Raw genomic sequence first — 27,158 nt, 5'->3', positions numbered from 1 at the left:
AACGGTTTCCCATAGGAAAAAGGAAACAAACTTGCAAGACGTTTTCGTCTTGCGAAGCAAGCCCATAGGGAAATTCGTCTTGCGAAGCAACTCAAAAAACGAAAAACTCTTTCGTCTTGCGAGTTTTTCGTCTTGTGAGGCATTCGTCTTGCGAGGTACCACTGTAGTGACATAGAGACAAACGTAAGGAAGTCTCTCCTAATCTCTGCCCATTAAATGTGCTGTATTTGTGCTAAGTGCCAAATCCACCCTGCTGGGTGCAATATGTTCAGCCCTCTGTTTAAAACAGGATGGGATGTTATCCTCACTTAGTCTGAAAAAGCTACTACTTTGCTAGGTAGTAGCTGGGTCTTGTCAGGTTCTTCAACACGCCGGCGTTCTTGTTTAAGGCTGCAATGCTTGTTTTGCTTTTTTGAAAAAATAATAACCTAGGACTAAGAACCACTGAATCCAGTGGTGCTTATTCTAAGTAAATGTGCTCAGGATTGGGCAGTACAGATATGCACATGACAGCAGGTTCTACTTCCGGGTCCACGTAAATCACAGGGCACATGCTGTGCCTGAAGTGTCTTGGAAGGTTGGAAGCATCAGCTTCTCCTGCTCATAAATGCTGAGCAGGTTTCTAGTTCCCATGAGGAAGCTCCCAGTTGGGGAATGGAAACAAGAGTCCTGATTCCCCAGGTTTCGTGCAAGTCGTAATTCACTCCTGAGACCACCCTCGCTTGCTACCCTTAGTAAGTGGGAACTAAAGGTTACTTTGTCCGTCTGTTAGTTATCTATTTCTTACAAAAAGAAGAACTGAGATCTGGAAAGGAACCTCATATTTTGCATCCACAATAAAGGCTACATTTATGTGTGGTAGAAAACATGTTTTAAAGGGTGGTTGGTGATTCTCTGATAATACTTGGGAAAGGTTTTCATATGGGAGACTTCTCCTTCCCACCGAATAATACTGTGTCCCTCTTTGGCCCCAGAAAGCATGGGAAATAATCTGCTCTTCCTCTGGCCTGAAATAGGATGAGGTTACTTGCATAGAGCTCTTAATTTAACTCATGGTTGCTGGCTCATACCATGTGTCCCCATAACACAGCATCTTGGTTTTTTTTTTATATTACATAATATGTGGCTGCCGAGACCAGTACGTTTCCGAGCACAATTCACAGTGTTGGTTTTGACCTTTAAAGCCCTAAACGGCCTCGGTCCAGTATACCTGAAGGAGCGTCTCCACCCCCATCGTTCTGCCCAGATGCTGAAATCCAGCGCTGAGAGCCTTCTGGCGGTTCCCTCATTGTGAGAAGCAAAGCTACAGGGAACCAGGCAGAGGGCCTTCTCGGTAGTGGCACCCGCCCTGTGGAATGCCCTCCCACCAGATGTCAAAGAGATAAACAACTACCTGACATTTAGAAGACATCTGAAGGCAGCCCTGTTCAGGGAAGTTTTTAATGGGTGACATGTTAATGTATTTTTTATCTTTGTTGGAAGCCGCCCAAGGTGGCTGTGGAAACACAGCCAGATGGACAGGGTACAGATAATAAATTATTATTCTTATTCTTGGCCAGCCGCTTCTGGGAAGTACATAGGCAAGGTGGGAAGGAACAACATCCCGCCCCTCACAGCAGCTGACTTTCAGAGATACACTGCGGCTGCACATGGAAGTTCCATTCAGCTACCTCGGCCCTTGATAAACCTACCCTGCAAGGGGATGAGTCCCTGCTGAGACACTTCTGGTCGCATTTACCTGCCGCTGGTACTTTTGCTTTTCATTTTTTGGGGTTTTGAGAAGCAGCGTGCAGTTGGGCGATGCGGGCAGGAAGCAGGTTCTGCCACAGGGCGCATGTGGCCTCCGCTCAGAGGCAGCCACCCACCCTGGGAAAGTCAGCCGTGCAACCGAGCTGCCTGCAGCCACCCAGAAAGCTGGGACCTGACCTTTTGTTCTAGAAGACGGTGAGGCCAAGCCGAAAGATCAAGGGATTCCGATCGCTGGGGCCGATTGCAGAGATGCTCTTTGCCCGCCTCTGTCCCCCCCACTGCTAAAGTAAGTAACCTTCACGAGTAACCTGGACTGTGTCGGTTCTCCGCGCCTCTAAAAGTTGCCTTAAGGCTGCGATCTTGGGCACGCTTGGCTTGGGATGAGCATCCCAGGGGATTTATTTGCAAGGAAAGGTGCTGAAACTCTCCTGCCCCAAGCACCCCTCCAGTTAGTGCCCAGGCAATGCATTGAGCACGTCCCGTTTTCAGAGGTGGCTCTCTGCTTCGTAATCTGGACTTGGTAGCAGAGGGAGTGAAAGGCTCAGCCATTTGAGGAGAGCCAGTGTGGTGTATCAGAGTGCCGGTCTGGGAGACCAGGGTTCAAATCTCCACTCAGCCGTGAAGCTCAGTGGGTGACCTTGGGGGGGGGCTGGTGCCTGCCTCTCAGCTTTGCCTACCTCTCAGGGTGGTTGTGGGGACCAAATGAGGAGGGCAGGAGCTATGTCGCCATCTTACGTTCCTTGTTGGGGGGATATAAATGCCATAAATACATCTATGTCCAAATCGGCGGCCATGTTTTAGAGCATCCTCCAACATCCCCCAGATGTTTGGGGCTTTCAGTGCTTTCCAGTCCCAGCCCTGACAACCCCGTGATTGAGGGTGACAGGAGTTGTAGTCCGAAAACGTCTGGAGGGAACCAGATTGACGAGAGCTGCTTTAGAGTGAGAGAGAGGCGCCCTAAATTTATGCTCTTTGAAGCTTTAAATCCTGCGGTGAGACTAAAAGGAGGGGAAGAATCGCATATGCCCCATTAGCTTTTTTTATAAGAAGGGAGGGAATATCGTAGAACTATAGAATTATAGTTAGAAGGAACCACAAGGCTCAAGTAGTCCAACCTAATGCAATGGAGGAATCTTTCACCCAATGCTGAACTCGAACCCACAGCCTTGCGATTAAGCCCTAAACAGTCTCGGTCCAGTATACCTGAAAGAGCATCTCCACCCCCATCATTCTGCCCAGACACCGAGGTCCAGCTCTGAGGGCCTTCTGTCAGTTCCCTCACTCAAAAAGCCAAGTTACAGGAAACCAAGCAGAGGGCCTTCTCGGTAGTGGCACCCGCCCTGTGGAACGCCCTCTCACCAGATGTCAAAGAGAAAAGCAACTACCAGGCTTTTAGAAGACATCTGAAGGCAGCCCTGTTCATGGAAGCTTTTAATGTTCAATAGACTATTGTATTTTAATATTTTGTTGGAAGCTGCCGAGAGTGGCTGGGGAAACCCAGCCAAATAGGTGGGGTATAAATAATAAATTATTATTATTATAAGAGCCTTGTGCTCTACCGACTGAGCTATCACACAATTCCGATCAATAAATGTTTCTTGATCTTGAGTCTCTATGGACGAGAGTTTGGATTATCCAGTCTGTTTTAATGTCAGAATTGTAGAGTTAGAAGGGATTCAATGAGTTATCTAGTCCAACCCCAGCATCTTCAAGAGGGGCAGCGACTGTGACTTTGTTTAGTTAGGAAGAGATGAGTCGATGGGAGGCTTGTGTTGGGACTATGAGCTGCTTCAGGCACCAGTTTCGGGGCATCAACATCCTGCGATGCTAGCCTTCTAACTACATTTTTAAAATTCATTTGACTTCATCTCCCTTTCCTTTTACAAAAGTATTATCTGAGCTGCTGACAGCAACAAAAAAGCAAGGTCAAGAAAATAAAAAAAATACGTGGTGTTCAGTTTTAAAAAGGCTTCCCAGTGGTTTTCAAAGTGTAAAAACCAGTTACACAAACGTTAAATAATAGAAGCGTCTGCAATTAGAATATACAGTAAGACAATCCCTGTAAAACACAGCAATTAAAACACGAGACTCTGGTTGAGAGAGCAAGGGAATTTCCGTAAGCAGGGAAGTCTTCAAAACCCAACCCATCAAAACGCCTAAACCGCGAAGAAGAGCTGCGAAAGGGACATGGAAGAGATTTAAAGGCCTCGGATATAAGGGCACCAGGTTAATGTGCTGGACTAATGGAATAAAAAAGACTGACAACCCCGGGACCGGGGGGAGGGGACGTTGGAAGAAGATTGGAATGAACCATTTTTATTTTTTTAACATTATTATTATTAGAAAAGATTTCTGAATGTGGGGAAAATGTTGAAATGAAATTACTTGGCTCGGGTTAAAATATTTAAAGAACTTGGTAAAAGGGTAATGGTTTTGAGAAATTGATAAAAAAGATTTAAGATTTAAGTTTCAAGATTGTTTTTAGAAGACTAAATGGAAATAGAGTAAGATAACATAATGACAAAATATTAGGAAATATGGAAAGGATTTGCTGTGACAACTATTAACCAAGATACAAGAGATGGGAGGGAGAGGAGGTCAGGGAAAGAAGGTAATGGAATTTGGAGAATTTGGAAAGGGTGGATTCTTTCCCCCCCCCCCCTTTTTCTTTTGCTGTTTTTACTTGTTTTTTTCTTTTTTGTAATTTTGTCTTTTTTGTGTATCTTAAAAAAAAATTCTGTTGCTTTAATAAATATCAGTAAAAAAAATAACAACGCCCAAACCGATGGAGCAGGGGTTGTATTTTGTAACGCTGGGGCAAACACTGAAAAATTCCGCCTCTGTGTCACCGCAAGCTGATAAGCATCAGGCTGTGGCAAGACTGGGTTTATTTTAGGTAACAGGGAACAGGTTAGTTATGGCAGTGGTTTTCAACCTGTGTGCCATGGCACCTTGGGGTGCCTTGAATGATGGCCAGGGGTGCCACAGACAACACTGGCCTCTCTCCCTCTTTCCTTCCATGCCCTCTCGCATCTCTGCCTCCCAAAGGCTTGCACAGCTGTTTGCTGCAGCAGCCCTGGCTGCAAACTCCCCAGGCGAATGGGGCCTTTGGGGCTGGCCAGGGGGTACTGGTTGCCAGGAGCTGAGGCAGCCTCAGAATAAGCAAGCAAGCGGTGGGGGAGCCCAGCCGGCCAGCCCTTGCTGCTGGGAATGCACAAAACAACAACAAACCTCTGGTTACGTGAAACTTACTCAATAAACACACAAGACGTAACTGGCTGTACGTTTGAAAAAAATAATATATACTATTCATTGTATTGAATTGTAGATTTCAACAAAAGTAGGTCATAAAGTTCAACAGAAAAGGCAGGAGACCCAGTGGATCAGTTCATTCTCTAATTAGTTTATGTATAAGGGGGAAAGTCTATTCCACCTGTCTGTTCATAGAGTCCAACGAAGGGTTGTTGCAGTTCCACAGAATCCTTTCACAGAGTCTAAGACAAGGATTTCTGGAATATTCGCCTTGTTTCGCCGTCCTAGGCTTCATCAGTAGTACAAACTCATATATGATATCACAGGACAGTGGATCTTATAGCATAGTACAGTGGTACCTCGGGTTAAGTACTTAATTTGTTCCGGAGGTCCGTTCTTAACCTGAAACTGTTCTTAACCTGAAGCACCACTTTAGCTAATGGGGCCTCCTGCTGCCGCTGCGCCGCCAGAGCACGATTTCTGTTCTCATCCTGAAGCAAAGTTCTTAACCCGAGGTACTATTTCTGGGTTAGTGGAGTCTGTAACCTGAAGCATCTGTAACCTGAAGCGTCTGTAACCTGAGGTACCACTGCAGTGCTTTTGGGGAAGGAACTTGGGGTGGAGGTCATAAGCTTTGTTTGGCCCCATCCACGGCTGTTTGCTTTATTACCTTGCTGTGATGGGGTGGTCAAGGGCCTGGGTTTGCTTCCAAAGGGAGGCCAAAACCTGGAGAAAAACTCAGCGTTCTCTCTGCCACAACTGAGGGAAGCAAGCTAGGTCAGGGAGCAGAAGGTAACCCAGACAGGGCACATACAGCTCCGTCTTCACACAACTCCCTGTCCCCCAATTTTTGCCACCCAAGGCAGCCCCTTCACTCCACCCAATGATAGAGCCGGCCCTGGTGTGTGGAGGAGCTGCAGTAAAGAACAAGCAGCAGGGAGCTATTTGCCCTATTTTTGGACTTGTCCTAAAATTAGAATATAGAGTGGTCCCTCGGGTTAAGTACTTAATTCGTTCCAGAGGTCCGTACTTAACCTGAAACTGTTCTTAACCTGAAGCACCACTTTAGCTAATGGGGCCTCCTGCTGCTGCCACGCAATTTCTGTTCTCATCCTGAAGCAAAGTTCTTAACCCGAGGTACTATTTCTGGGTTAGCAGAGTCTGTAACCTGAAGCCTATGTAACCTGAAGCGTATATAACCCGAGGTACCACTGTAGTAGCTATAACTTTATGAGCTACTTCTGTTGAAATTCAGTTGTTGTTGTGAATTTTATATTTATACCCTGCCTATCTTACTGGGTTGACCCAGACACTCTGGGAAGCTTCCAACATATATAAAAACATAATAAAACATTAAACATTTTAAAACTCCCTATAGAGGGCTGCCTTCAGATGGCTTGTGGGGGTCAGATAACTCCGTCCCCCTCCAACATTTCTCCAATGAAAACAGGGACGCCCTAAAGAAAACGGGGACATTCAGGGATCAACTAAAAAACCGAGACGGCTTCTGTGAATCCTGAACCGTCCCTGGAAAACAGGGACACTTGGAGGATCTGTAGGACTAGGAGAAGAAAAGAGAAGGAAGAGGCGACATGCTAGAAATTTATGAGGTTATAACTGGCATAATCAAACTGGGGGGCAACTCCCGTCTCTTGCGGGGGCGCAATTAGTGCCAGCACCGTCCATTAAGAGTTTGGGTGTAATCTTCGACACCTCCCTTTCCATGGAGGTGCAGATTGCAGCTACAACAAAGGCGGCATTTTTTCATCTCCGCCAAGCTAAGCAGTTGGCTCCTTACCTCTCTCGCCCTGACCTTGCCACTGTGATCGACGCGACGGTCACCTCCAGGCTTGATTATTGTAACTCGCCCTACGTGGGGCTGCCCTTGAGACTGACCCAGAAACTCCAGCGGGTGCAAAATGCCGCAGTGAGACTCCTCACGGGGTCCTCACTGCAGGATCACATTCACCCGGTGCTATACCAGCTGCACTGGCTCCCGGTGGAGTACAGGATCAGGTTTAAGGTGCTGGTTTTAACCTTTAAGGCCCTATATGGCCTAGGACCCTTGTATCTACGGGACCGCCTCTCCTGGTATGTCCCACAGAGGACCTTACGGTCTTCAAACAAAAGCATCTTGGAGGTCCCAGGCCACAGGGAGGTTAGGCTGGCCTCAACCAGAGCCAGGGCTTTTTCGGCTGTGGCCCCAATCTGGTGGAATGCTCTACCACAAGAGATTAGGGCCCTGCGGGACTTGACATCTTTCCGCAGGGCCTGCAAGACGGAGCTGTTCCACCAGGCCTTTGGTCAGGGCACAGCCTGACTCCCTCCTTTGGTAATTCTCACAGAACTTTAGCCTAATGGTTGCCATCAATTTGAGTTGAATTAATTTTAATGAAATGATTTTAGAATGTTGTATTATTTTATTGTTGTTAGCCGCCCTGAGCCCGGCTTCGGCTGGGGAGGGCGGGATATAAATAAAATTTATTATTATTAGTATTAGTATTATTACTTGTGGACAGTCAATGAAGCTGAATGTTGCAAGATTCAGGACAGAAAAAATAAAGCCCTTCGTGCAGCGCATAGTGAGACTGTGGAACTCCCTCCCACAGGAAGCAGCAATGGCTGCCAATTAAGATAAAAGAGGAGAGGGCTCTCTCGCTCTCTTTTTTTCAATGCAAAATTACAACAAAAATTACAAACATTGAATCCAAAATAAAACAGTACAAACAAGAAGAGAAAAATAACACAAATGAAAAAAGAACAACACACAAAAACACACACATTTACAAAGAAAACCATATCATCATTCTAATCTAGTCATTACATACATATACTGTACACATACTGACTTCCTTTGTTCTAAGACCTGGAAATTTTTACTCTTTCTAAGTTGTTGTGTCTAATGTAGATTACTTCTATTACTTCTATCTTTATACTTTTTACACCATTTTTCTCTTTCTTTAACCCTGCAAAGCTTCGTTCATTACATACCGATATGCTTACTCCAGAACAATGCTTTTTCATATACTCTTTAGCACATCCCCATTCTTTTAACCAGTTTTGGTCCGATTGTCTCCTTATGAATGCTGTGAGTCTTGCCAGATTTATATATTCACAAAATTTAATTTGCAATTATTTCACGGATGGAATTTTTCCCCCTTTCCCATTTTTTGCTATGAGCGTCCTGGCTGTTAAATTGTGGGTGAACATATCAGACGACACAGCGATTCTTCAAACAGCTCTTGTTTATTCACAAGCCAGGACAGAACTGAACTGAAGGGGTCAGCCAGCCTGCTTATATAGAGCTCCAGTACAATGTAACTGTAACAATTTTCTAAAACTATCCAATCACTGAACGTCACTTTCGATCCCTTATTTGCATAACTATCTACAGTATCCCTCTGCTGGCCCAGGGTGAGAACTTCAGTACCTAACACTGGCAGCTGTTGTCGCATAGAGGAATACTTTCCTTTGATTGCCAGGAATATCGTTTGTGATTTTAGGTATAATCACAAACGAGGAGGAGAGGGTTCTCAATGGCTCTCCTCTGCTCCCACAGTTGGAGGCAGCGATGCTTCTGGACACCGCTTTCTGGAAACACCGGGGGGGGGCGCGAGAGTGGTCCTGAGTTCGAATCCTGCTTGCGAATTTCCTACAGTCATCTGGTTGGCCTCTGTGAAAACAGGATGTTGGCCCATTGGCCTGATCCAGCCAGCTCCTCTTATGTTCTTATCAGGGGCAGAGCTTGGCAATATGGCACCCTGTGCATATAAATTAATGATAAGAAATAAGGAAAGGATGATAAGGATAATTCAGAATAAATGGGAGCGGGAAGGGCTGTTTCATTTGAATACGGTCCAAGAGATGATGAGGAGTACAGATAAAATAAAAATGGATAAATGTAAAGAATTAAGTAAGAAATTCCTATTGAAACAGTATAGAACCGCAGCATAACTGGCATACATAGTTAAAGGATTGAGTCCTAAGTGCTGGCATTGCGGTTAAGAGTTAGGGGTATATGCACATATGTGGTGGGAGTGTATTTGGGTAAAGGAATATTGGCAAAAGATGACAAAGGTTGTATTTCAGGTGATGTATTTCAGGTTAAGATAGAAGTCAATAGAGAAATGCTTATCTCAGGAATACTGGGGAATAGTAAAATAGAAAGAAAAGAGCAAGATTGGTATAAAATTATGATCTTAGCTGGTATGCTTATGATGGAAAGAAAAGAATAAATGGACAATGGAAAAATGGAATGACTATGTTTTTGAATATATGCAATCTGATATATTTGAACAGGTAGTGGCGGAAGATACATGGGAAAACAAATGTCAAAAGATTTTGAATAAATGGACAAGTTATAGGAATTGGATAGCACAGGCGGAAGCCAACCCAAGCATCCAAATTAGAATGAATAATCTGTGCACATGGTTAAAGTTCTGAAGAGAGAACAAGTTTTTGGGTGAGGGGTTAAAGGGGAGGGAGGAAGGGGGAGAATTAGGATAAATGAGTAGGGACAAAAGTATATACTGTTATGCATAACTAATAGGAGGAGGATTTTGATGTATGTTATAGTTAGATTCTTTGGGACACAGGTGGATATGTGGGTTAAACCACAGAGCCTAGAGCTTGCCTATTAGAAGGTCGGCGGTTCGAATCCCCATGACAGGGTGAGCTCCCGTTGCTCTGTCCCTGCTCCTGCCAACCTAGCAGTTCAAAAGCATGTCAAAGTGCAAGTAGATAAATAGGTACCTCTCCGGCGGGAGCGTAAACGGTGTTTCCGTGCGCTGCTCTGGTTCGCCAGAAGTGGCTTAGTCATGCTGGCCACATGACCCAGAAGCTGTACACTGGCTCCCTTGGCCAGTAAAGCGAGATGAGCGCCGCAACCCCAGAGTCGGTCACGACTGGACCTAATGGTCAGGGGTCCCTTTACCTTTACTATAGTTAGATTTTAGACTGAATGATTTTTTTGTAAGTTATTCGACTTCCCTGGAGGAAAGTGTGATTATAAAGAATAATTTATTTATTTTTAAATGGCACCCTGTGCAAGGCCAACGTTTGGCACCTCTCCTAGTCCTTGTGCCCCCTTTCCAAAACTTGGGAAGGGAGGCACTGGGATTTCGGAAGGAGGAACAAGGCTTTAGCAGGGATCTTGCACCCTCCTTCCCAAAGCTAGGAACATGATAACTAGGCTTTGGGAAGGTGGCAGGAGGACTCTAGGGTGGAATCTACACACATATAAAAAAACATTTTGAAAATGCTGTTTCTGGTTTAGCAGTTTTTTTAAAAAAATACATTGACTTTTCCATAAGGCTCACCATCGCCATCTAGTGTCACATTGTATATTGCACTTAAAACACACTTACGGTAAAACCTTTAATTTGCAGCTGTATAGCCCAGGACTTAACTAGGCTTTAGGATGGAAGCGGGAAGGTGTGTCCTTGGCCCCCACGATGCCCTAAATCCGCCTCTGTTCTTACGGCACTGGAAACAGTGAGAGTCATGTTAGGGGGAGCCTGACGGCGAATGTCGCACTCAGCTTCCTGTGTGCCGTTTGACCTTTGAGCACATGAACATAGCAGGTCGTCCTTGTTTGCAACACGGGGAGCAGCAAAGACCACAGCTCAGCGGTGGTTGACAGTTTGGCGATGCAGCGACAGCTCCCTCGGGTTTGCAGGCCCTGTGGCTCAGAGGCACAGGAAACCCATTGCCAACCAGAGTGCAACCTGCAAGAGGCCCGTGATATTTTGCATTCTTCATTAAGAGCCTGCAAGAAGGAACCTTTCTTTTTATATATATCTAATTTTTTATTAGCTTTTTAACATATCATTTTCAACAGTAATTAAACATACCGTACCTTTACATCTTATACAATTTTTTTTACTTCCATCAATCCTGTCGGAAAATTTTCCAATCTAATCTCTTAATATACATTTCTTACTTTCCCTATTACCTTTAAATCTCATAACTGATATCTCTTTTCTTTTTCTACTTTGCAACATTTCATATTTTTCTCTTTACAGAACTTCCTGTAGTCCTACTAGTGTAATTTGTTGGTTACAGCTGCTCTTCAAATAGTTCGTATACTTCTTCAAATCTTCTGAAAATCTCGGGTCCCACAGGTTTCGAATCCTTCCTGTCATTTTATCCTATTCTGCGTAGTCCATTAATTTTATCTGCCATTCTTCTTTCGTCAGAATTTCTTCTTGCTTCCATTCCTGGGCTAAGAACACTCTTGCTGCTGCTGTTGCATATAAAAACAATTTACCGTAACATCCTGCCTCTTAATATCCTCACCTATAATACCAAGTAAAAATGCTTCTGTTTTTTTAAAAAAAATGTATATTTCAACATCTTTTTCATCTCATTATATATCATTTCCCATAAGTTCTTTACTTTCTTACATTCCCAACAAGAAGGAGCCTTTCAGCTTCCATTGCTGTCCTAAGGATGCAACACTCAACCAGCTTGCTTAAAATCCATTTTTCCTGTGGATTCCACGATTTGATTGCGAGGGCCATCTTTATGGGGGGGGGTAAAACACGAGAACAAAATACAGTGGTACTTCGGGTTAAGAACATACAGTGGTGCCCCGCAAGACGAATGCCTCGCAAGACGGAAAACTCGCTAGATGAAAGGGTTTTCCGTTTTGGAGGTGCTTCGCAAAACGAATCTCCTATGGGCTTGCTTCGCAAGACGACAATGTCTTGCGAGTTCCTGCTGGTTTTTTTCCTCCCCCCTTTTTCTAAGCCGCTAAGCCGCTTATCAGCTGATCCGATCAGCAGATAAGCCGCTAAAAGCCGCTAATCCGCTAATCTGTCAATGGGCTTGCTTCGCAAGACGAAAAAAACGCTAGACGAAGAGAATCACAGAACGGATTCTTTTCGTCTTGCGAGGCACCACTGTAATTCGTTCTGGAGGTCCGTTCTTAACCTGAAACTGTTCTTAACCTGAAGCACCACTTTAGCTAATGGGGCCTCCCGCTGCCGCTGCGCAATTTCTGTTCTCATCCTGAAGCAAAGTTCTTAACCCGAGGTACTATTTCTGGCTTAGCAGAGTCTGTAACCTGAAGCGTATGTAACCCAAGGTACCATTGTAGCACAGAAACATAAGAAGAGCTTTGCTGGATCAGGCCAATGGCCCATCTAGCCCCGCGGAGGACCTTAAGGTCTACAAATGACAACACTTTGGAGGTCCCGAGCCTCAAGGAGGTTAGATTGGTCTCAACTAGGGCCAGGGCCTTTTCAGCACTGGCCCCCGACTTGGTGGAACGCTCTGTCACAAGAGACTAGAGCCCTGCGGGACTTGACATCTTTCTGCAAGGCCTGCAAGACAGAGCTGTTCTGCCTGGCCTTTGGTTTGGACTCGGTCTGACCCTTATGTTTCCCTCCCCTTATAGTCTTGATTTATCGGCTACTTTAAAATGAGGCTGCATTTTAAATTGCATTTTAACCTGTATTTTAAATTGGTTTTTTCCCTCCCCCCCCCTTCTCTTCCCCCCCTATTATGTTTTTACTGTGATTTTATTGGTGTTAGCCGCCCTGAGCCCGGCTCTGGCCGGGGAGGGCGAGGTATAAATAAAATTTATTATTGTTATTATTGCACTACTGAGCCAGATGGACAAATGGTGTGATTCTGTATAAGGCAGAATGAATGAATGAGGCCAACTGCATCCCTGATGGTCCTTTTTGCTTCCTCCCTCCTCCACAGCATCCTATGCCAAGAGCGTCTCGCAGGGGAATCCACTGATGGCTCCATCCCTAAAGGAAGTGGGGGCTGACGGCTTCTTCCCTTCGTTCCTTCTCATCTCCCTGGTTGGCCTAACCGCCTGTCTCTTGGCCCTCTGCACACTTTGCAGGAGGTAAGCATCTGAGCTGCTCTCACCCTTAATTGGCAAGTCTTCTCCAGATAGAGCGCCTGGGGCCCCTGGTTCTACCACATCCCATTCATTAATAGGACTATAGCATCTAGATCAAGGGAAGTAATAGTGCCACTGTATTCTGCTCTGGTCAGACCTCACCTGGAGTACTGTGTCCAGTTCTGGGCACCACAGTTCAAGAAGGACATTGACAAACTGGAACGTGTCCAGAGGAGGGCAACCAAAATGGTCAAAGGCCTGGAAACGATGCCTTATGAGGAACGGCTAAGGGAGCTGGGCATGTTTAGCCTGGAGAAGAGGAGGTTAAGGGGTGATATGATAGCCATGTTCAAATATATAAAAGGATGTCACATAGAGGAGGGAGAAAGGTTGTTTTCTGCTGCTCCGGAGAAGCGGACACGGAGCAATGGATCCAAACTACAAGAAAGAAGATTCCACCTAAACATTAGGAAGAACTTCCTGACAGTAAGAGCTGTTTGACAGTGGAATTTGCTGCCAAGGAGTGTGGTGGAGTCTCCTACTTTGGAGGTCTTTAAGCAGAGGCTTGACAACCATATGTCAGGAGTGCTCTGATGGTGTTTCCTGCTTGGCAGGGGGTTGGACTCGATGGCCCTTGTGGTCTCTTCCAACTCTATGATTCTATGATTTCATTCATACAATTTACACGCCTCTTGATTGAAAAATGAACAAACCTCAAAGCATATAAAAAAAATATAAATTGTCCAGTGGCACTTTAGAGACAAACTAATTTTGTTCTTGGTATAAGCTTTTGTAACAAACTTAGTTTGTCTCCAAGGTGCCACTGAACAATTTTACATACACACACACACACACACACACACACATATATGTATTTCAACTGGGACATGGGTGGCGCTGTGGGTTAAACCACAGAGCCTAGGGCTTGCCTATTAGAAGGTCGGCGGTTCGAATCCCCGCAACGGGGTGAGCTCCCATTGCTTGGTCCTTGCCAACCTAGCAGTTGGAAAGCACGAAGTACAAGTAGATAAATAGGTACCGCTCTGGTGGGAAGGTAAACAGCATTTCTGTGCACTGCTCTGGTTCGCCAGAAGCGGCTTAGTCATGCTGGCCACATGACCCGGAAGCTGTATGCCGGCTCCCTCAGCCAATAAAGTGAGATGAGCGTCGCAACCCCAGAGTCGGTCACAACTGGACCTAATGGTCAGGTGTCCCTTTACCTTTACCTATTTCTGTGGCTTTTTCACAAGATAGTCAACAGCTCATCGTTGCAGGAAAGACAGAGCATTTCCAGTCTATGCATGTGCTAATCTGCAGGCATGTTGGGTTTGGTGCCCTTTTGTTCTAAGGCACTGAAGAGAACAGACGTGTTTGTCTCTGTCTCCAACAAAAAGTTAAAAGAGGCTGCAGCAGAGAAGGGTTTTTAGCTCAGAATGCAAGTTATTTGTAAACTAAGTTCAACTAATCAATCATTTTTTGTATTTGACTAAAAGCCATTACCAATTCACTTACAAAACCAGCAAATCCAACAAAACCTGTTAAGAAAAATCCAGAAACAAGCAGCCATTTACAATAAATCAAATTAACTGAGTCCTCTGCATAATCTACAGTGTTGTGACTAGCACGGATACTTTTAGCGGCTTTTGCAAATAAAGCTGTTTTATATGTGACAATATGTAAGCTTAGTTTAGATACCTTATGCTGGGAGCAGTATATGAAATATGCAACTGAGTGAATGTAATTTTATTGGTTTTTCAGTTGAGTTCTGTAAGTGAAGCTTTTTGAACCATATTTTGGGACTGAATAATTTTCACTTCAATAGAAGCGTTTTGTTCACCCAGAAGCTTTTACATGTGCAAAATTAACCATCTCAATATTGGTTGCTAGGAGAAGAGTGTGCTTAGAAACTAGCCTGCTATAGAAAGCCAAGATTCACGTCTGTTGTTTCTGTTTCACGCAATTACCTCTGCCCCAACCCCTATTCGCATGTGGCCCTCAGAAAGTTGCCCCAAAGAGAAGGTGGCCCTCGGGTTGGGTTCCCCACTCCTGCACAAATGCATTTGAGGATTCCGAGTTCAGAAAAATTATTATTATTATTATTATTATTATTATTAATAATACCCCGCCCATCTGGCTGAGTTTCCCCAGCCGCTCTGGGCGGCTTCCAGTCAAGTATTAAAAACAATATAGCATTAAATACTGAAGACTTCCCTAAACAGGGCTGCCTTCAGATGTCTTTTAAAAAGAAGATAGCTGCTTATTTCCTTGACATCTGATGGGAGGGCATTCCACAGGGCGGGCGCCACTACTGAGAAGGCCCTCTGCCTGGTTCCCTGTAACCTCATTTCTCACAGGGAGGGAACCGCCAGAAGGCCCTCGGCGCTGGATCTCAGTGTCCGGGCTGAAGGATGGGGGTAGAGACGCTCCTTCAGGTATACAGGACCGAGGCTGTTTAGGGCTTTAACGGTCAGCACCAAGACTCTGAATTGTGCTCGGAAACGTACTGGGAGCCAGTGAGACCACTCCCAGTCACCAGTCTAGCTGCCGCATTCTGGATTAGTTGTAGTTTCCGGGTCACCTTCAAAGGTAGCCCCATGTAGAGCGCATTGCAGTAGTCCAAGCGGGAGATAACTAGAGCATGCACCACTCTGGCAAGATGCTATTGGGGGGGGGGGAGAGGAGGTGTAATGGGGAGACATGAAAATGACAGAAGTTTGCCGAGATGGCAAAAATGATTGTAGCCATCAGGGGCTGCTCCAATCAAAAATTCTATAAAGAATGGGAATGTATAGGGGAATACATGAAGAAATATGGTGTCAAAGCAGAACCCTTAATAGGCAATTGTTAAGCGTGTAAGGACAAAATAAGTAATTATAATTTAACAATGTTCATGTTACTCTATTTTATCAAAGCAACTAGAAAAAATATATTATGATGAGAAGATCTCACACAGGTGAAGGGAAGCAGTGGGGAGGAGGGGAGGGTTAGGTTGAATTTGGGAAATAAAATAATATATGGGACAGCAAAGGATATAATAGATTCTTATAGAATAGTAGTATATTGCAACCAGAATAGAAGTTTAAAAGGGGAAGTAAATGTACTTTTAGTATTTTCATTATTGTAATAGTTGTTATTATTATTTCTTATTGGTAGAAGGCAATGTTAATTTAGGCTTCTTTGTTTTGCTGTCTGTATAAAAAAAAATTAAGCCAATAAAAAAAAGAAAAGAAAGAAAGAAAAAGACAGAGGTTTGTAAGGCTAGCCAAAAAAATGAGGTTTTTTAGCAGGTAACGAAAAGGGATGGCGAGAGCATCTGTGTGGTGTTTAAATAGAGAGGGTTCGAAAGAATCGGTGCCACCACAGAAAAGGCTGATTTCTACACTGTGTGGAATGGGCCTCCTGATCAGATGGCTATCTAGTCCAGCAAAAATACGTGGACCTTCCGTACTCCCACCAGCTGACCAGGGTGTTGCTAAACTGACCCGTGAATGATTCGTTCCATCTCTTTTTCTGCCATTCAGGAAAGAGAAGAACAGGGTAATTCCACAAGATGGAGCGATGCTGGAGGAAGCAGTGAGTGGACCTCTTTCCTTTCTACATTTGGTTTCCTGATAACAATTACATTCTTTGTGCACATGGATGTAGCCAGGATATTTTGGAGGGGGGGGCAGCCAGGACTGAGCAACCTCCTATGCGATTGGTTGGTTGGCAGAAACCATTGCTCAGTTGGGTTGCCAGTTGCGTCGCTAGAATGCGCCACAACGTCAAACCAAGTGACCTCAACGAGCATGAAAACATTCTGATCACTTCTACTTTTAGTTAAGTATTTTTATTTATTTACTGGATTGGGTGTGCGTGCACCATTTGCTGCAATTCCAGGGATGCGGACAGCTGCCCACTCAGTGGCGTAGCTAGTTGCTTGGGTGCCCAGGGCAGTGCGCATGCCCTGCAGCCGGGGGCGGAGAAAGCCACCCATGGGGGTGGGGCCAACTGCCTATGGGGTGGGGCGAGCCAAGGCAGGGCGCGCTGCGTGGAGTCTCTCTGCGGCCTCCACCTCAGCTGTAGGGCGGCTGAGGCGGTGGGCAGACGCATACCCCGTGCTGCTTGAAAGGGCAGCAAGGATCTTGCAGGCAGTCTGCCCAGGAGAGACGTGTGGCTCAGTCATGTTGCAGGCCCCGCAGTGTGGCACCCAGTGGCCTCCGCCTCACCTAGCTATACCTCTGGATTAGGCAGATTCATGGGGGAGAGGACTGAATAAATGAATTTTATTATTCTGGTCACAGACCAGTTCCGGCTCACTTATAATATCAGGAAAATCATAAAACACAACAGGAATACATTGAATTGCAATTGGGTATAACAGAGACAAGGGATGTAGGTGGCACTGTGGTCTAAACCACAGAGCCTAGGGCTTGCCGATCAGAAGGTTGGCAGTTCGAATCCCCGTGACGGGGTGAGCTCCCGTTGCTCGGTCCCTGCTCCTGCCAACCTAGCAGTTCGAAAGCACGTCAAAGTGCAAGTAGATAAATAGGTACCGCTCTGGTGGGAAGGGAAACAGTGTTTCCGTGCGCTGCTCTGGTTTGCCAGAAGCGGCTTAGTCATGCTGGCCACACGATCCGGAAGCTGTACGCCGGCTCCCTCGGCCAATAAAGCGAGATGAGCGCTTCAACCCCAGAGTCAGCCTGCGACTGGACCTAATGGTCAGGGGTCGCTTTACCTTTTTTATGAAGCATTTCTGTATCCTTCTGTGCTGAAGAAGAATCCCACGAAACAGTGGGTATATCCGGAATCACTGTTCACTACGTCTGTTTGCGGACCACTTTGGCAGCGTTGGACGTCATAAAACAAAGCTTTAAGGCTTGTTTTCACCTGATAAGAATCTGACCCATTGCTTCTTTCAGAGACTTGCAAAGCCCACAAAGACTTTCAGAGACCTATAAGACTTATGTTTATTTGGGTCTATGTTTTCAAGAGAATCCATCAAGAGTGCACATTTAGTGACTGTCAGAGATTTATAAGATTTCTGTTTATTTGGTTTCTCATTTTGTTCTATGCCCCGTATAGACTATATAAAGAGTTTATGTTGATATTGCATTGTTGTACTTGGTCATCGTGTTGCCTTGGATATTACTGATAATTGTTTGCAACACAGGGGTTTAATTGTTTGGTTACGCCTCTGGATTAGGCAGATTCATGGAGGAGAGGGCTGTCAAAGGCTACTAGCAATAAAGGCTGTGTTCTGCCTGCAAAGTTGGAGACAGAAATGCTTCTGGTTTCTGGAAATCACTCAAGGGAAGAGTGTTTCTGAAGTCGCGAAGCATGGGGCATGCGATGGGTGCGGGAGTTATTTTTTTCAGAAAAACATATTTTTGGCATTTTGTCACCCCCCTCAGTGATGACACCCGGGGCAACCCGTACCCACCGCACCCCCCTGTGCCCACCACCCAGACACAACTTCTTGTTTTGCAGGCGGAGCTCTTGACGGTTGTCAACTCGCACCAGCTGAACAGGACAAATTCAAAGGCAAAAAGTAAGTCGTCGCACGTTTCCCAAAGACTCTGGTATTCAGTTCATATCTCAGGATTCCAAGTCGAAAAGCAATAAAGGCTGGAGGCAAAGGAGCACTTGCCCTTGCTACTGCAAATTGCAAATAATATACAAGTCGCAAATAATATACAAGCTTGCTGACCCCTGAATTAGAGCATGGGTAGGTAAACTAAGGCCCAGGGGCCAGATCCGGCCCAATCGCCTTCTCAACCCGGCTCACAGGCAGTCTGGGAATCAGTGTGTTTTTACATGAGTAGAATGGGTCCTTTTGTTTAAAATGCATCTCTGGGTTATTTGTGGGGCATAGGAATTTGTTCACTTTTCCCCCAAAATATAGTCCGGCCCCCACAAGGTCTGAGGGACAGTGGACTGGCCCCCTGCTGAAAAAGTTTGCTGACCCGATCAAGACCCTTTTAGATCCTTTTCACATGCACTGCTAGTAAACCTGCTGTCACCCATCCTATATTTGTGCATCTGGCTCTTCCTGCCTTACATTTGTCCCTATTGAAATTCATTTTGTTAACTTGTGCCCAGTTCTCCAATCTGTTAAGGTCATTTTGAATTATGATTCTGTATTCTCCTCCTCTTATGCTTCTCCTCTTTCCCCCCCCCAAAAAAATTATTGGTTTTCCAAATTTATAACAAACATAAAAGAAAAACATTACAATATTAAAAACAAACAAACAAACAAACAAACAAACAAACATATACCCTAACTGTTAAAATCCCAATTTAATTGTCATTGTTGAATGACTTCCTCGAACCCCCCCTAACTGAGTTTCCATAAAACTCATTGTAGCAGTTTTCTAATATCCACTTTCAAATAAAATTGACTTATTCAATTAACATCTCTCTTTCTTTTCATAATATTTTCAATCCATAATGTTATACAATTCAACATATTTAACTCCTAGGCCAATTTGGTACTTACAAGTAGTTCTACTTATGTTATCTTAGAATATCTAGCTAGATGGTCCTTAAATTTATTCCATTCTTCTTGATGCTCCTCCTCTTTCTGTTCGCGGATTTTTCCAGTCAGGTCAGCCAGCTCCAAAAAGCCCATCATCTTCATCTGCCATTCCTCCACTGTTGGTATTTCTTGTAGTTTCCAGCTTTGGGCTAACAAAATTCTTGCTGCAGTTGTGGCATACAAAAACAATCTAACATCTTTTGGGGGCAATTCCAAACCTATTGTTCCAAGTAGAAAGGCCTCTGGCATTTTGATAAATGTATATTTCAACATTTTTTTCAACTCATTATAAATCTTTTCCCCGAAGTCTTTCACCTTGGGGCAGGTCCACCACATATGAAAAAAGGTACCTTCTTTTCTTTACATTTACAACATAAATTTTCACTCACATGATAAATCTCTGCTAGTTTTACTGGGGTTAAGTACCATCTATACATCATTTTCATGATATTTTCTTTTAATACAGTACATGCAGTAAACTTAACCCCTTTCCTCCACAACCTTTCCCAATCTTCCAACATTATATTGTGTCCGACATCTCTTGCCCAATCTATCATCACAGATTTAACTTGTTCATCCTTTGTATGCCACTCCAACAATACCTCCTCTTATGCTTCTTGCATCCTCCTCCTCTAGATCCAAGGTCAACCAGTGGCAACATCCCTTACGCACTGAGCGAAGACGATGGGACGATATCCAGCTGCAGCTTCATCATCCTGCCCCAGAGGGGGCTTCCCCGCATCCCCCCAGAGGACCTGCTGTCTCCAGACCAGACTTACTCAAACCTGAGCTTCCAAAACCGAGTTGAGGATGTGCTGTACGAATCCATGACGGTGTCGGAGGAAGCGACGGAGGAACCCAGCCCTGTCACGATGGAGGAGAAGGATTCTATGGGGCAAGAGGACCCAGCAAAAGGACCCGAGTACGCCTGTGTTCTGAAAGGGAAGAAGATGAAGGCCCACCAGCACATGGAGATGGAGGCGGGGGCCTCTGAAGCATCGCAAGAGGGATCTCTAGCAACAACACTTCACGCTGCTCAAGCAGTACAGGTCTATATAATAATAATAATAATATTTATTATTTATACCCCGCCCATCTGGCTGAGTTTCCCCAGCCACTCTGGGCGGCTTCCGATCAAGTCTTAAAAACAATACAGCATTAACTATTAAAAACTTCCCTAAACAGGGCTGCCTTCAGATAAGAAAGCAGGAAAATAAGTAATAATAATAATTTATTTATACCCCACCCATCTGGCTGGGTTGCCCAAGCCACTGTGGGTGGCTTCCAACAAAATAATAAAAAACAATAAAACACTGAACATTAAAAATTCCCCTAAACAGGGCTGCCTTTAGATGTCTTCTAAAAGTCTGGTAGTTGTTTATTTCCTTGACATCTGATGGGAGGGCGTTTCACAGGGCAGGCGCCACCACTGAGAAGGCCCTGTGCCTGGTTCCCTGTAACCTCACTTCTCACAATGAGGGAACCACCAGAAGGCCCCCAGCATGGGACCTCAGTGTCCGAGCTGAACGATGGGGGTGGAGACGCTCCTTCAGGCATACTGGACCGAGGTCGTTTAGGGCTTTAAAGGTCAGCACCAACACTTTGAATTGTGCTCGGAAATGTACTGGGAGCCAATGCAGATCTCTCAGGACCGGTGTTATGTGGTCCCGACGGCCACTCCCAGTCACCAGTATAAGAGACCTCCCATTTCTCTGCAATTGAAGTAACCCCTCCCCCCGATGGGGGGGTCATTGCTCTTAATTATACTGGGATTGCACCCCCCCCACTCACACAAGAAAACAAAGACCACCACAGCCAATCACAAACAGACAACCACACCCTTGGCCAACTCCAATCTCTCTCACCACCAAAGGAACACAAGTGAACAGCAGAGAACCTGCACAAGCAGTGCTGACACAAAACCCCACATATACAGTGGTGCCCCGCAAGATGAATGCCTCGCAAGATGGAAAACTCGCTAGACGAAAGAGTTTTCCGTTTTGGAGGTGCTTCGCAAAACGAATTTCCTATGGGCTTGCTTCGCAAGATGACAATGTCTTGCGAGTTCCTGCTGGTTTTTTTCCCCTTCCCCCCTTTTTCTAAGCCGCTAAGCCGCTTATCAGCTGATCCGATCAGCAGATAAGCCGCTAAAAGCCGCTAATCCGCTAATCCGTCAATGGGCTTGCTTCGCAAGACGAAGAAACCGCTAGACAAAGAGAATCACAGAACGGATTCTTTTCGTCTTGTTAGGCACCACTGTATTAAGTAAAATAGAAACATCACCATCCGACCCCACCCCCACCCATCTTCCACCCTCCTCCACCTCTTTCCCCCTATTCTTCCTAATGTCTCAACAAATGAAACTGATTTGTGTAAAAAAAAAAAAAGTTACATGGGGGGAAAATACGAGAGAGAGACATTGCACATGCCTTTGTAAATCAAGAAAAATTTTAATAAAAATACAAAAAAAAAAAACTTATACAGGGTTGGAAGAGGGAAGTGCGAACCTGTCAATGAATGGCTGGATCTACACTGATCTGTAAAATCACTGTTAAAGGCTATTAAAAATCATAATATAGCTCTCAATGCAATTTCCCATACTCAACGTATCACTGCTCTGCAGCGCCCTCCAGTGTCACATCTTTATAACGGATTTTTAACGTTATAACCGACCAGTGTAGATTCACCCCATGTGTCTTTTTCCAGCTTGCAATTTATTTGTGTGTTTTTAAACTGAAAGTCCTTCTGAAAAATTGTCAGCCTTTTTGTAATAATAATAATGATGATGATGATGATGATGATGTATCTATCTAATTCACCAGTGCACTGGGGTATCCCTTGTGCAGAATGGCAAGAGAAAAGCTGTCCTGCCTCAAGGGCTTTCATAGGATCAAAGGTGCACGAAAGCCGACCCCCAAAGCCATTTTATTGACGCTCCCCTAATGTCTGCTTCTCTCGTAGTTAGAAGAAATGTATTCAGTGGTGCGCAAGGAACGGAAGAAGGAAAAGAAGAAGAAAACTGAGGTCTCTGGTGGGCACAGTGGAGAGAGACCATCCCAAGGGGAGATGAGCCTAGGAAATGCCCTGGTGGCATCTGTCCATCAGGAATCAGATGGCAGGGCAGGGCACCCGCCCTCATTGTTCCAGCCTCCCGCTATTGAACCCTGCTATGAGTCTGTTGGCTGTGAATCGTGGGTGGGCAACGGCAGGAAGCCAAACACAGAGCCAGCTTATGAGGCTGTAGATACTTACTGGAAGAATTCGAGAAGGAAAAGAAAGCCGGACAGGAACGCCCCAGCAGAAAACCTCTACGAAAGCATTGAAAACCTGGCATTTCAGTTTCAGAATCAAAACATGTTAGCCCATTTTGAAATCTGACTCTTCGGTTTGGTTTACCTATTCAAGAGGATGTAAATGAATTAAGTGGACATAGTTCAAATGTTACAAATGCCGCTGCATGTCGGAAACCATCAAACGCTGACTGCAATTGCATGTTAACTGGGAGATGCCCCCGAAACGCAATTTTGCTGCAAGCCAGACACTGACAAAGAGCACCTCCAGACGACATGTTTTATTGATGATTCCTCTTTATCTGCTTGCACAAAGCTTGCACAGAGGTTAGACTATTTGTTGAGCATTTCTTCTCATTTGTTTGCGGGGAGCTCCTATGACAACCGGCATCAATTAATCTGGCAGAATGACAAAGACCAATAAAACAAGTTTAATAATATCATGTTTAGGGGAGGAGAATAAGGTGAGCCATTAGCCTTAAGGACTGCCAGAGCTGAACATCAGTGCTGGGTGACATTTCACACTCGGAGAACCTTTGCAGATAATCACTTCGCTCCACTAGGAACTTTATGAAGAGCATCAACATGTCTGGCTGCAACCCTGCATATGCTTACTCACGAGTAAGCTCTGAGAGCCTCACTGGAACTTCCCCTTCTGATCTGAGTTGTCATGGAAAGGGCTGATGGATTGATGAGAGCTGAGTCCAACATCCAGAGAGCTGCCATTTCCCTACTTATTGCTGCAAAGCATTTAAAGTTGTTGTTTTTCAGAAGGAGTGGGGGGTGGGAAATGAATAATTTGTTGTTGTTGTTGTTAAGTCGTGTCTGACTCTTTGTGACCTCCTGGACCAGAGCATGCCAGGCACTTCTGTCTTCCACTGCCTCCCGCAGTTTGGTCAGACTCATGCTGATAGCTTCGAGAACACTGTCCCACCATCTCGTCCTCTGTTGTCCCCTTCTCCTTGTGCCCTCCATCTTTCCCAACATCAGGGTCTTTTCCAGGGAGTCTTCTCTTCTCATGAGGTGGCCAAAGTATTGGAGCCTCAGCTTCAGGATCTGTACTTCCAGGGAGCACTCAGGGCTGATTTCCTTCAGAATGGATAGGTTTGATCTTCTTGCAGTCCATGGGACTCTCAAGAGTCTCCTCCAGCACCAGAATTCAAAAGCATCAATTCTTCGGCGATCAGCCTTCTTGATGGTCCAGCTCTCACTTCCATACATCACTACTGGGAAAACCATAGCTTTAACTATACGGACCTTTGTTGGCAAAGTGATGTCTCTGCTTTTTAAGATGCTGTTTAGGTTACTACTAGTTATTACTAGTTGCTAATAGTTACTAGTTACAGTTACTACTACTGATCCATACATTTTCAGCAACACATTACCTGCATATTTGCAATTTTACATCCGTTTCTTGGGCTGTAGAACGGCATTGCAAAATTCGGAGGAGTGTGAATTTCTCAGGATGGGTGTGCTTCAGTTCGGATAGAGTCAGGGAGAGAGAAAGTTAACCCGGTTCTCGTTTAAATGTGAACTACATCAAAATCCCCCCCTCTTACATATCCTAAAGGAGGAAATGAAGACATACCAGGATTCTCACTAGCCAGGCAATGGGAGAGGCGAGGTGCCAGATCATGTCAATATTAAGTGGGCAATTCCATAATTGCAATGAGGGTACCTGCTCATTGTCTGGGGCGAAGGAAGAAAGAATTTGGGAAAATACATATACAGTCATACCTCGTGTTGCATTAGGTGCATGTTGCATCTTTTCAGCTTCCAAACACGGCAAACTTGGAAGTGTATACTTCCGGGTTTCGCCGTGTGCGCATGCGCAGAAGCATTCTGCGCTCTTTGCACATGCGCAGAAGTGCTCTGTCGCGCTCTGCACTTGCGCAGAAGCATGGCTCTAGTTGTGGACTTTTTGGGGTGCGAATGGCACCCTGGAACGGATCGTATCTGCAACTAGAGGTGCCACTGTACAGTGGTGCCCCGCAAGACGAATGCCTCGCAAGACGGAAAACTCGCTAGACGAAAGGGTTTTCCGTTTTGTAGGTGCTTCGCAAAACGAATCTCCTATGGGCTTGCATCGCAAAACGACAATGTCTTGCGAGTTCCTGCTGGTTTTCCCCCCTCCCCCCTTTTTCTAAGCCGCTAAGCCACTTATCAGCTGATCCGATCAGCAGATAAGCCGCTAATAGCCTCTAATAGCGCTAATCCGCTAATCCGTCAATGGGCTTGCTTCGCGAGACTAAAAAACCGCTAGACGAAGAGAATCACAGAACGGATTCTTTTCGTCTTGCGAGGCACCACTGTATGTAGTTAGGTGGAGGGAGCCTCTGATTCTATCTTCCCTAGCCTGGTGCCCTCCAGAAGAAGAAGAAGAAGAAGAAGAAGAAGAAGAAGAAGAAGAAGAGGAGGAGTTGTTTGGATTTGATATCCCACCTTTCACTCCCCTTAAGGAGTCTCAAAGCAGCTAACATTCTCCTTTCCTTTCCTCCCCCACAACAAACACTCTGTGAGGTGAGTGGGGCTGAGAGACTTCAGAGAAGTATGACTAGCCCAAGGTCACCCAGCAGCTGCATGTGGAGGAGCGGGGAATCGAACCTGGTTCACCAGATTACGAGACTACCGCTCTTAACCACTACACCACACTGGCTCTGTGTTTTGAGCTATGACTCCCATCAGCCCCAGCTAGCACAGCTGGGCATCAGCTTGGAGAAGGCTGCTACAGTTTTAATGAGCAGCGAGTGGGGACTGCGCCCTGGTCAAAACTTTGGGAAACAAAGCTTCTGTAGCACTTCAGGCTAGTGACCACCAGAGGGTGCTGTGGCATTGGAATCCTGAGAACACCTTTTGCTATCCTTGAGCTGTTCCTGTAATATTAACTCTAATAATAGCAATGATAATGCAATTATTAAATAGCATTTATATAAGTGGCCATTGAACTACTTCTTTTTAACTGAGTTTTTGTGCAAATACAAACAAATCTACAGAAAACAAAGAAACAAAGCAAAGAACAGAAACAATAAGGAAAAAAGAGGGGGGAAATCAGGAACAAAAATGAAGTGAAATTAACTATACAATGCTATCCCAAAACATCAGTTCTCAAACACAGTACTTTCCCTTTTGGAATAGATCTCTTTTGTTATTCTATTTATTTTCGACTTCCATCTATCTCACCGCGGTTCATTCTATCTATCTAATACAGCTTTGCCATTTATTTCAATTCACGTCCTCATCTTGGTATAAGCAAAAGTGAACAGATCCTACTAGAGAAGAATGGGAATTAAAGTTAAGCAAGTACTTGGAACTCGCAAAAATGACTGAATCTATAAGCAATAAACCAACGGATGTAGTCCAAAAGGAGTGGGAATGCTTTAACACTTACCTAATGAGACAAGGTTCAACAAGAAAAAATTGGTTGTGCCTAGAATAAATCCGTAAATAGGAAAAAGTGGCCGTTGAACTTCATGTATGTATATTGTGTTCCTCAAACAGAAATCCTGTAAGGAAGCTGGCGCTACCCTGGCACCCTCCTGATGGGAGTTGTAGTTCACCAACCCCCGGAGGGTGCCAGGGTGCTGAAAGGTGTGTTCGTGGAACACTTGGCACTCCGCGTATTGCTGAACTACAACTCCCGTATTCCTGGGCATGGGCCATGCCCGCAGGGGCTGATGGGAACTGTAGTTCAGTAACATTTAGGTGGGCCCAAGGCTCCGCACACCTGCCGTAAAGTGTATGAGTTTTGCTGGGGGAGGGGGAGCAATGCCGAGAACGAGAACTTGCTAGGCATCACCTCCTACTGAGTTATAGCTGAATTGTCCAGAATCTCAGTTCTCTGTCCCTTAAACTCTGTGCCCATCCTTCCAGCGTTTCATTGGCGGCTGTGATTTATTGGGGTGGGGTTAGGAGTGCAATGCCTTCAGCCGCCATGTTTGTTTTTAATACGCCGTGTTTAAAATTCTGGGTGTTTGTTAAAATAGATACATTCCGTGTTTCTAGCGCTTCTGTGTCAAAGATGCTCAGTCAATAAATGACTACATAATCACATGAGCACCGTTCCAGAGTATTTTTCATTCTCATGTATATTATATCTATTCGAAAAAAGATTTTTTAATGAAGAAATTACATATCTTTCTACTTATAAGTGTTGAACTAATTGGCTGATGAAGAATTCAACGAAACAGTAGTTGTTACATGGAAATACTGTTCAGCAGAGTTCAGAGTTGCACATCAGAATTGGACATTTGATGATGATAATAATAATAATAATAATAATAATAATAATAATAATAATAATAATAATTTATTAATTATACCCCGCCCATCTGGCTGAGTTTCCCCAGCCACTCTAGGTGGCTCCCAATCGAGTGTTAAAAACAATACAGCATTAAATATTAAAAACTTCCCTGAACAGGGCTGCCTTCAGATGTCTTTTAAAGATAGGATAGCTGCTTATTTCCTTCACATCTGAAGGGAGGGCGTTCCACAG

At 44.9% G+C, this 27,158-nt stretch overlaps 1 protein-coding gene across 1 annotated transcript; it reads left to right on the top strand.

Annotated features, from left to right (window-relative positions):
- Nucleotides 1–1,724: 1,724 nt before the first annotated feature.
- Nucleotides 1,725–26,716, top strand: LOC309534232 (uncharacterized protein). Its single transcript, XM_082226396.1, has 7 exons — nt 1,725–2,035; nt 12,712–12,862; nt 16,381–16,432; nt 18,329–18,389; nt 20,013–20,425; nt 22,338–24,634; nt 24,970–26,716. The coding sequence occupies exons 2-6, from the start codon at nt 12,750–12,752 to the stop codon at nt 22,752–22,754; spliced, it is 1,056 nt and encodes a 351-aa protein (XP_082082522.1). The 5' UTR covers nt 1,725–2,035; nt 12,712–12,749; the 3' UTR covers nt 22,755–24,634; nt 24,970–26,716.
- Nucleotides 26,717–27,158: the final 442 nt, after the last annotated feature.

This window comes from Podarcis vaucheri, assembly GCF_965113315.1.
Source record: "Podarcis vaucheri genome assembly, chromosome: 6".
In the NCBI taxonomy this organism is placed as follows: Eukaryota; Metazoa; Chordata; class Lepidosauria; order Squamata; family Lacertidae; genus Podarcis; species Podarcis vaucheri.
The sequence above is the reverse complement of the archived record's forward strand: the minus strand, read 5'-3'. Positions and strand labels throughout refer to the sequence as shown.

Coding starts and splice junctions, on each gene's coding strand:
- LOC309534232 (XM_082226396.1), top strand. CDS start 12,750: ATGGCTCCATCCCTAAAGGAAGTGGGGGCTGACGGCTTCTTCCCTTCG. Junction 12,863..16,380: donor CTCTGCACACTTTGCAGGAG/GTAAGCATCTGA, acceptor TCTGCCATTCAG/GAAAGAGAAGAACAGGGTAA. Junction 20,426..22,337: donor ACGCTGCTCAAGCAGTACAG/GTCTATATAATA, acceptor CTTCTCTCGTAG/TTAGAAGAAATGTATTCAGT.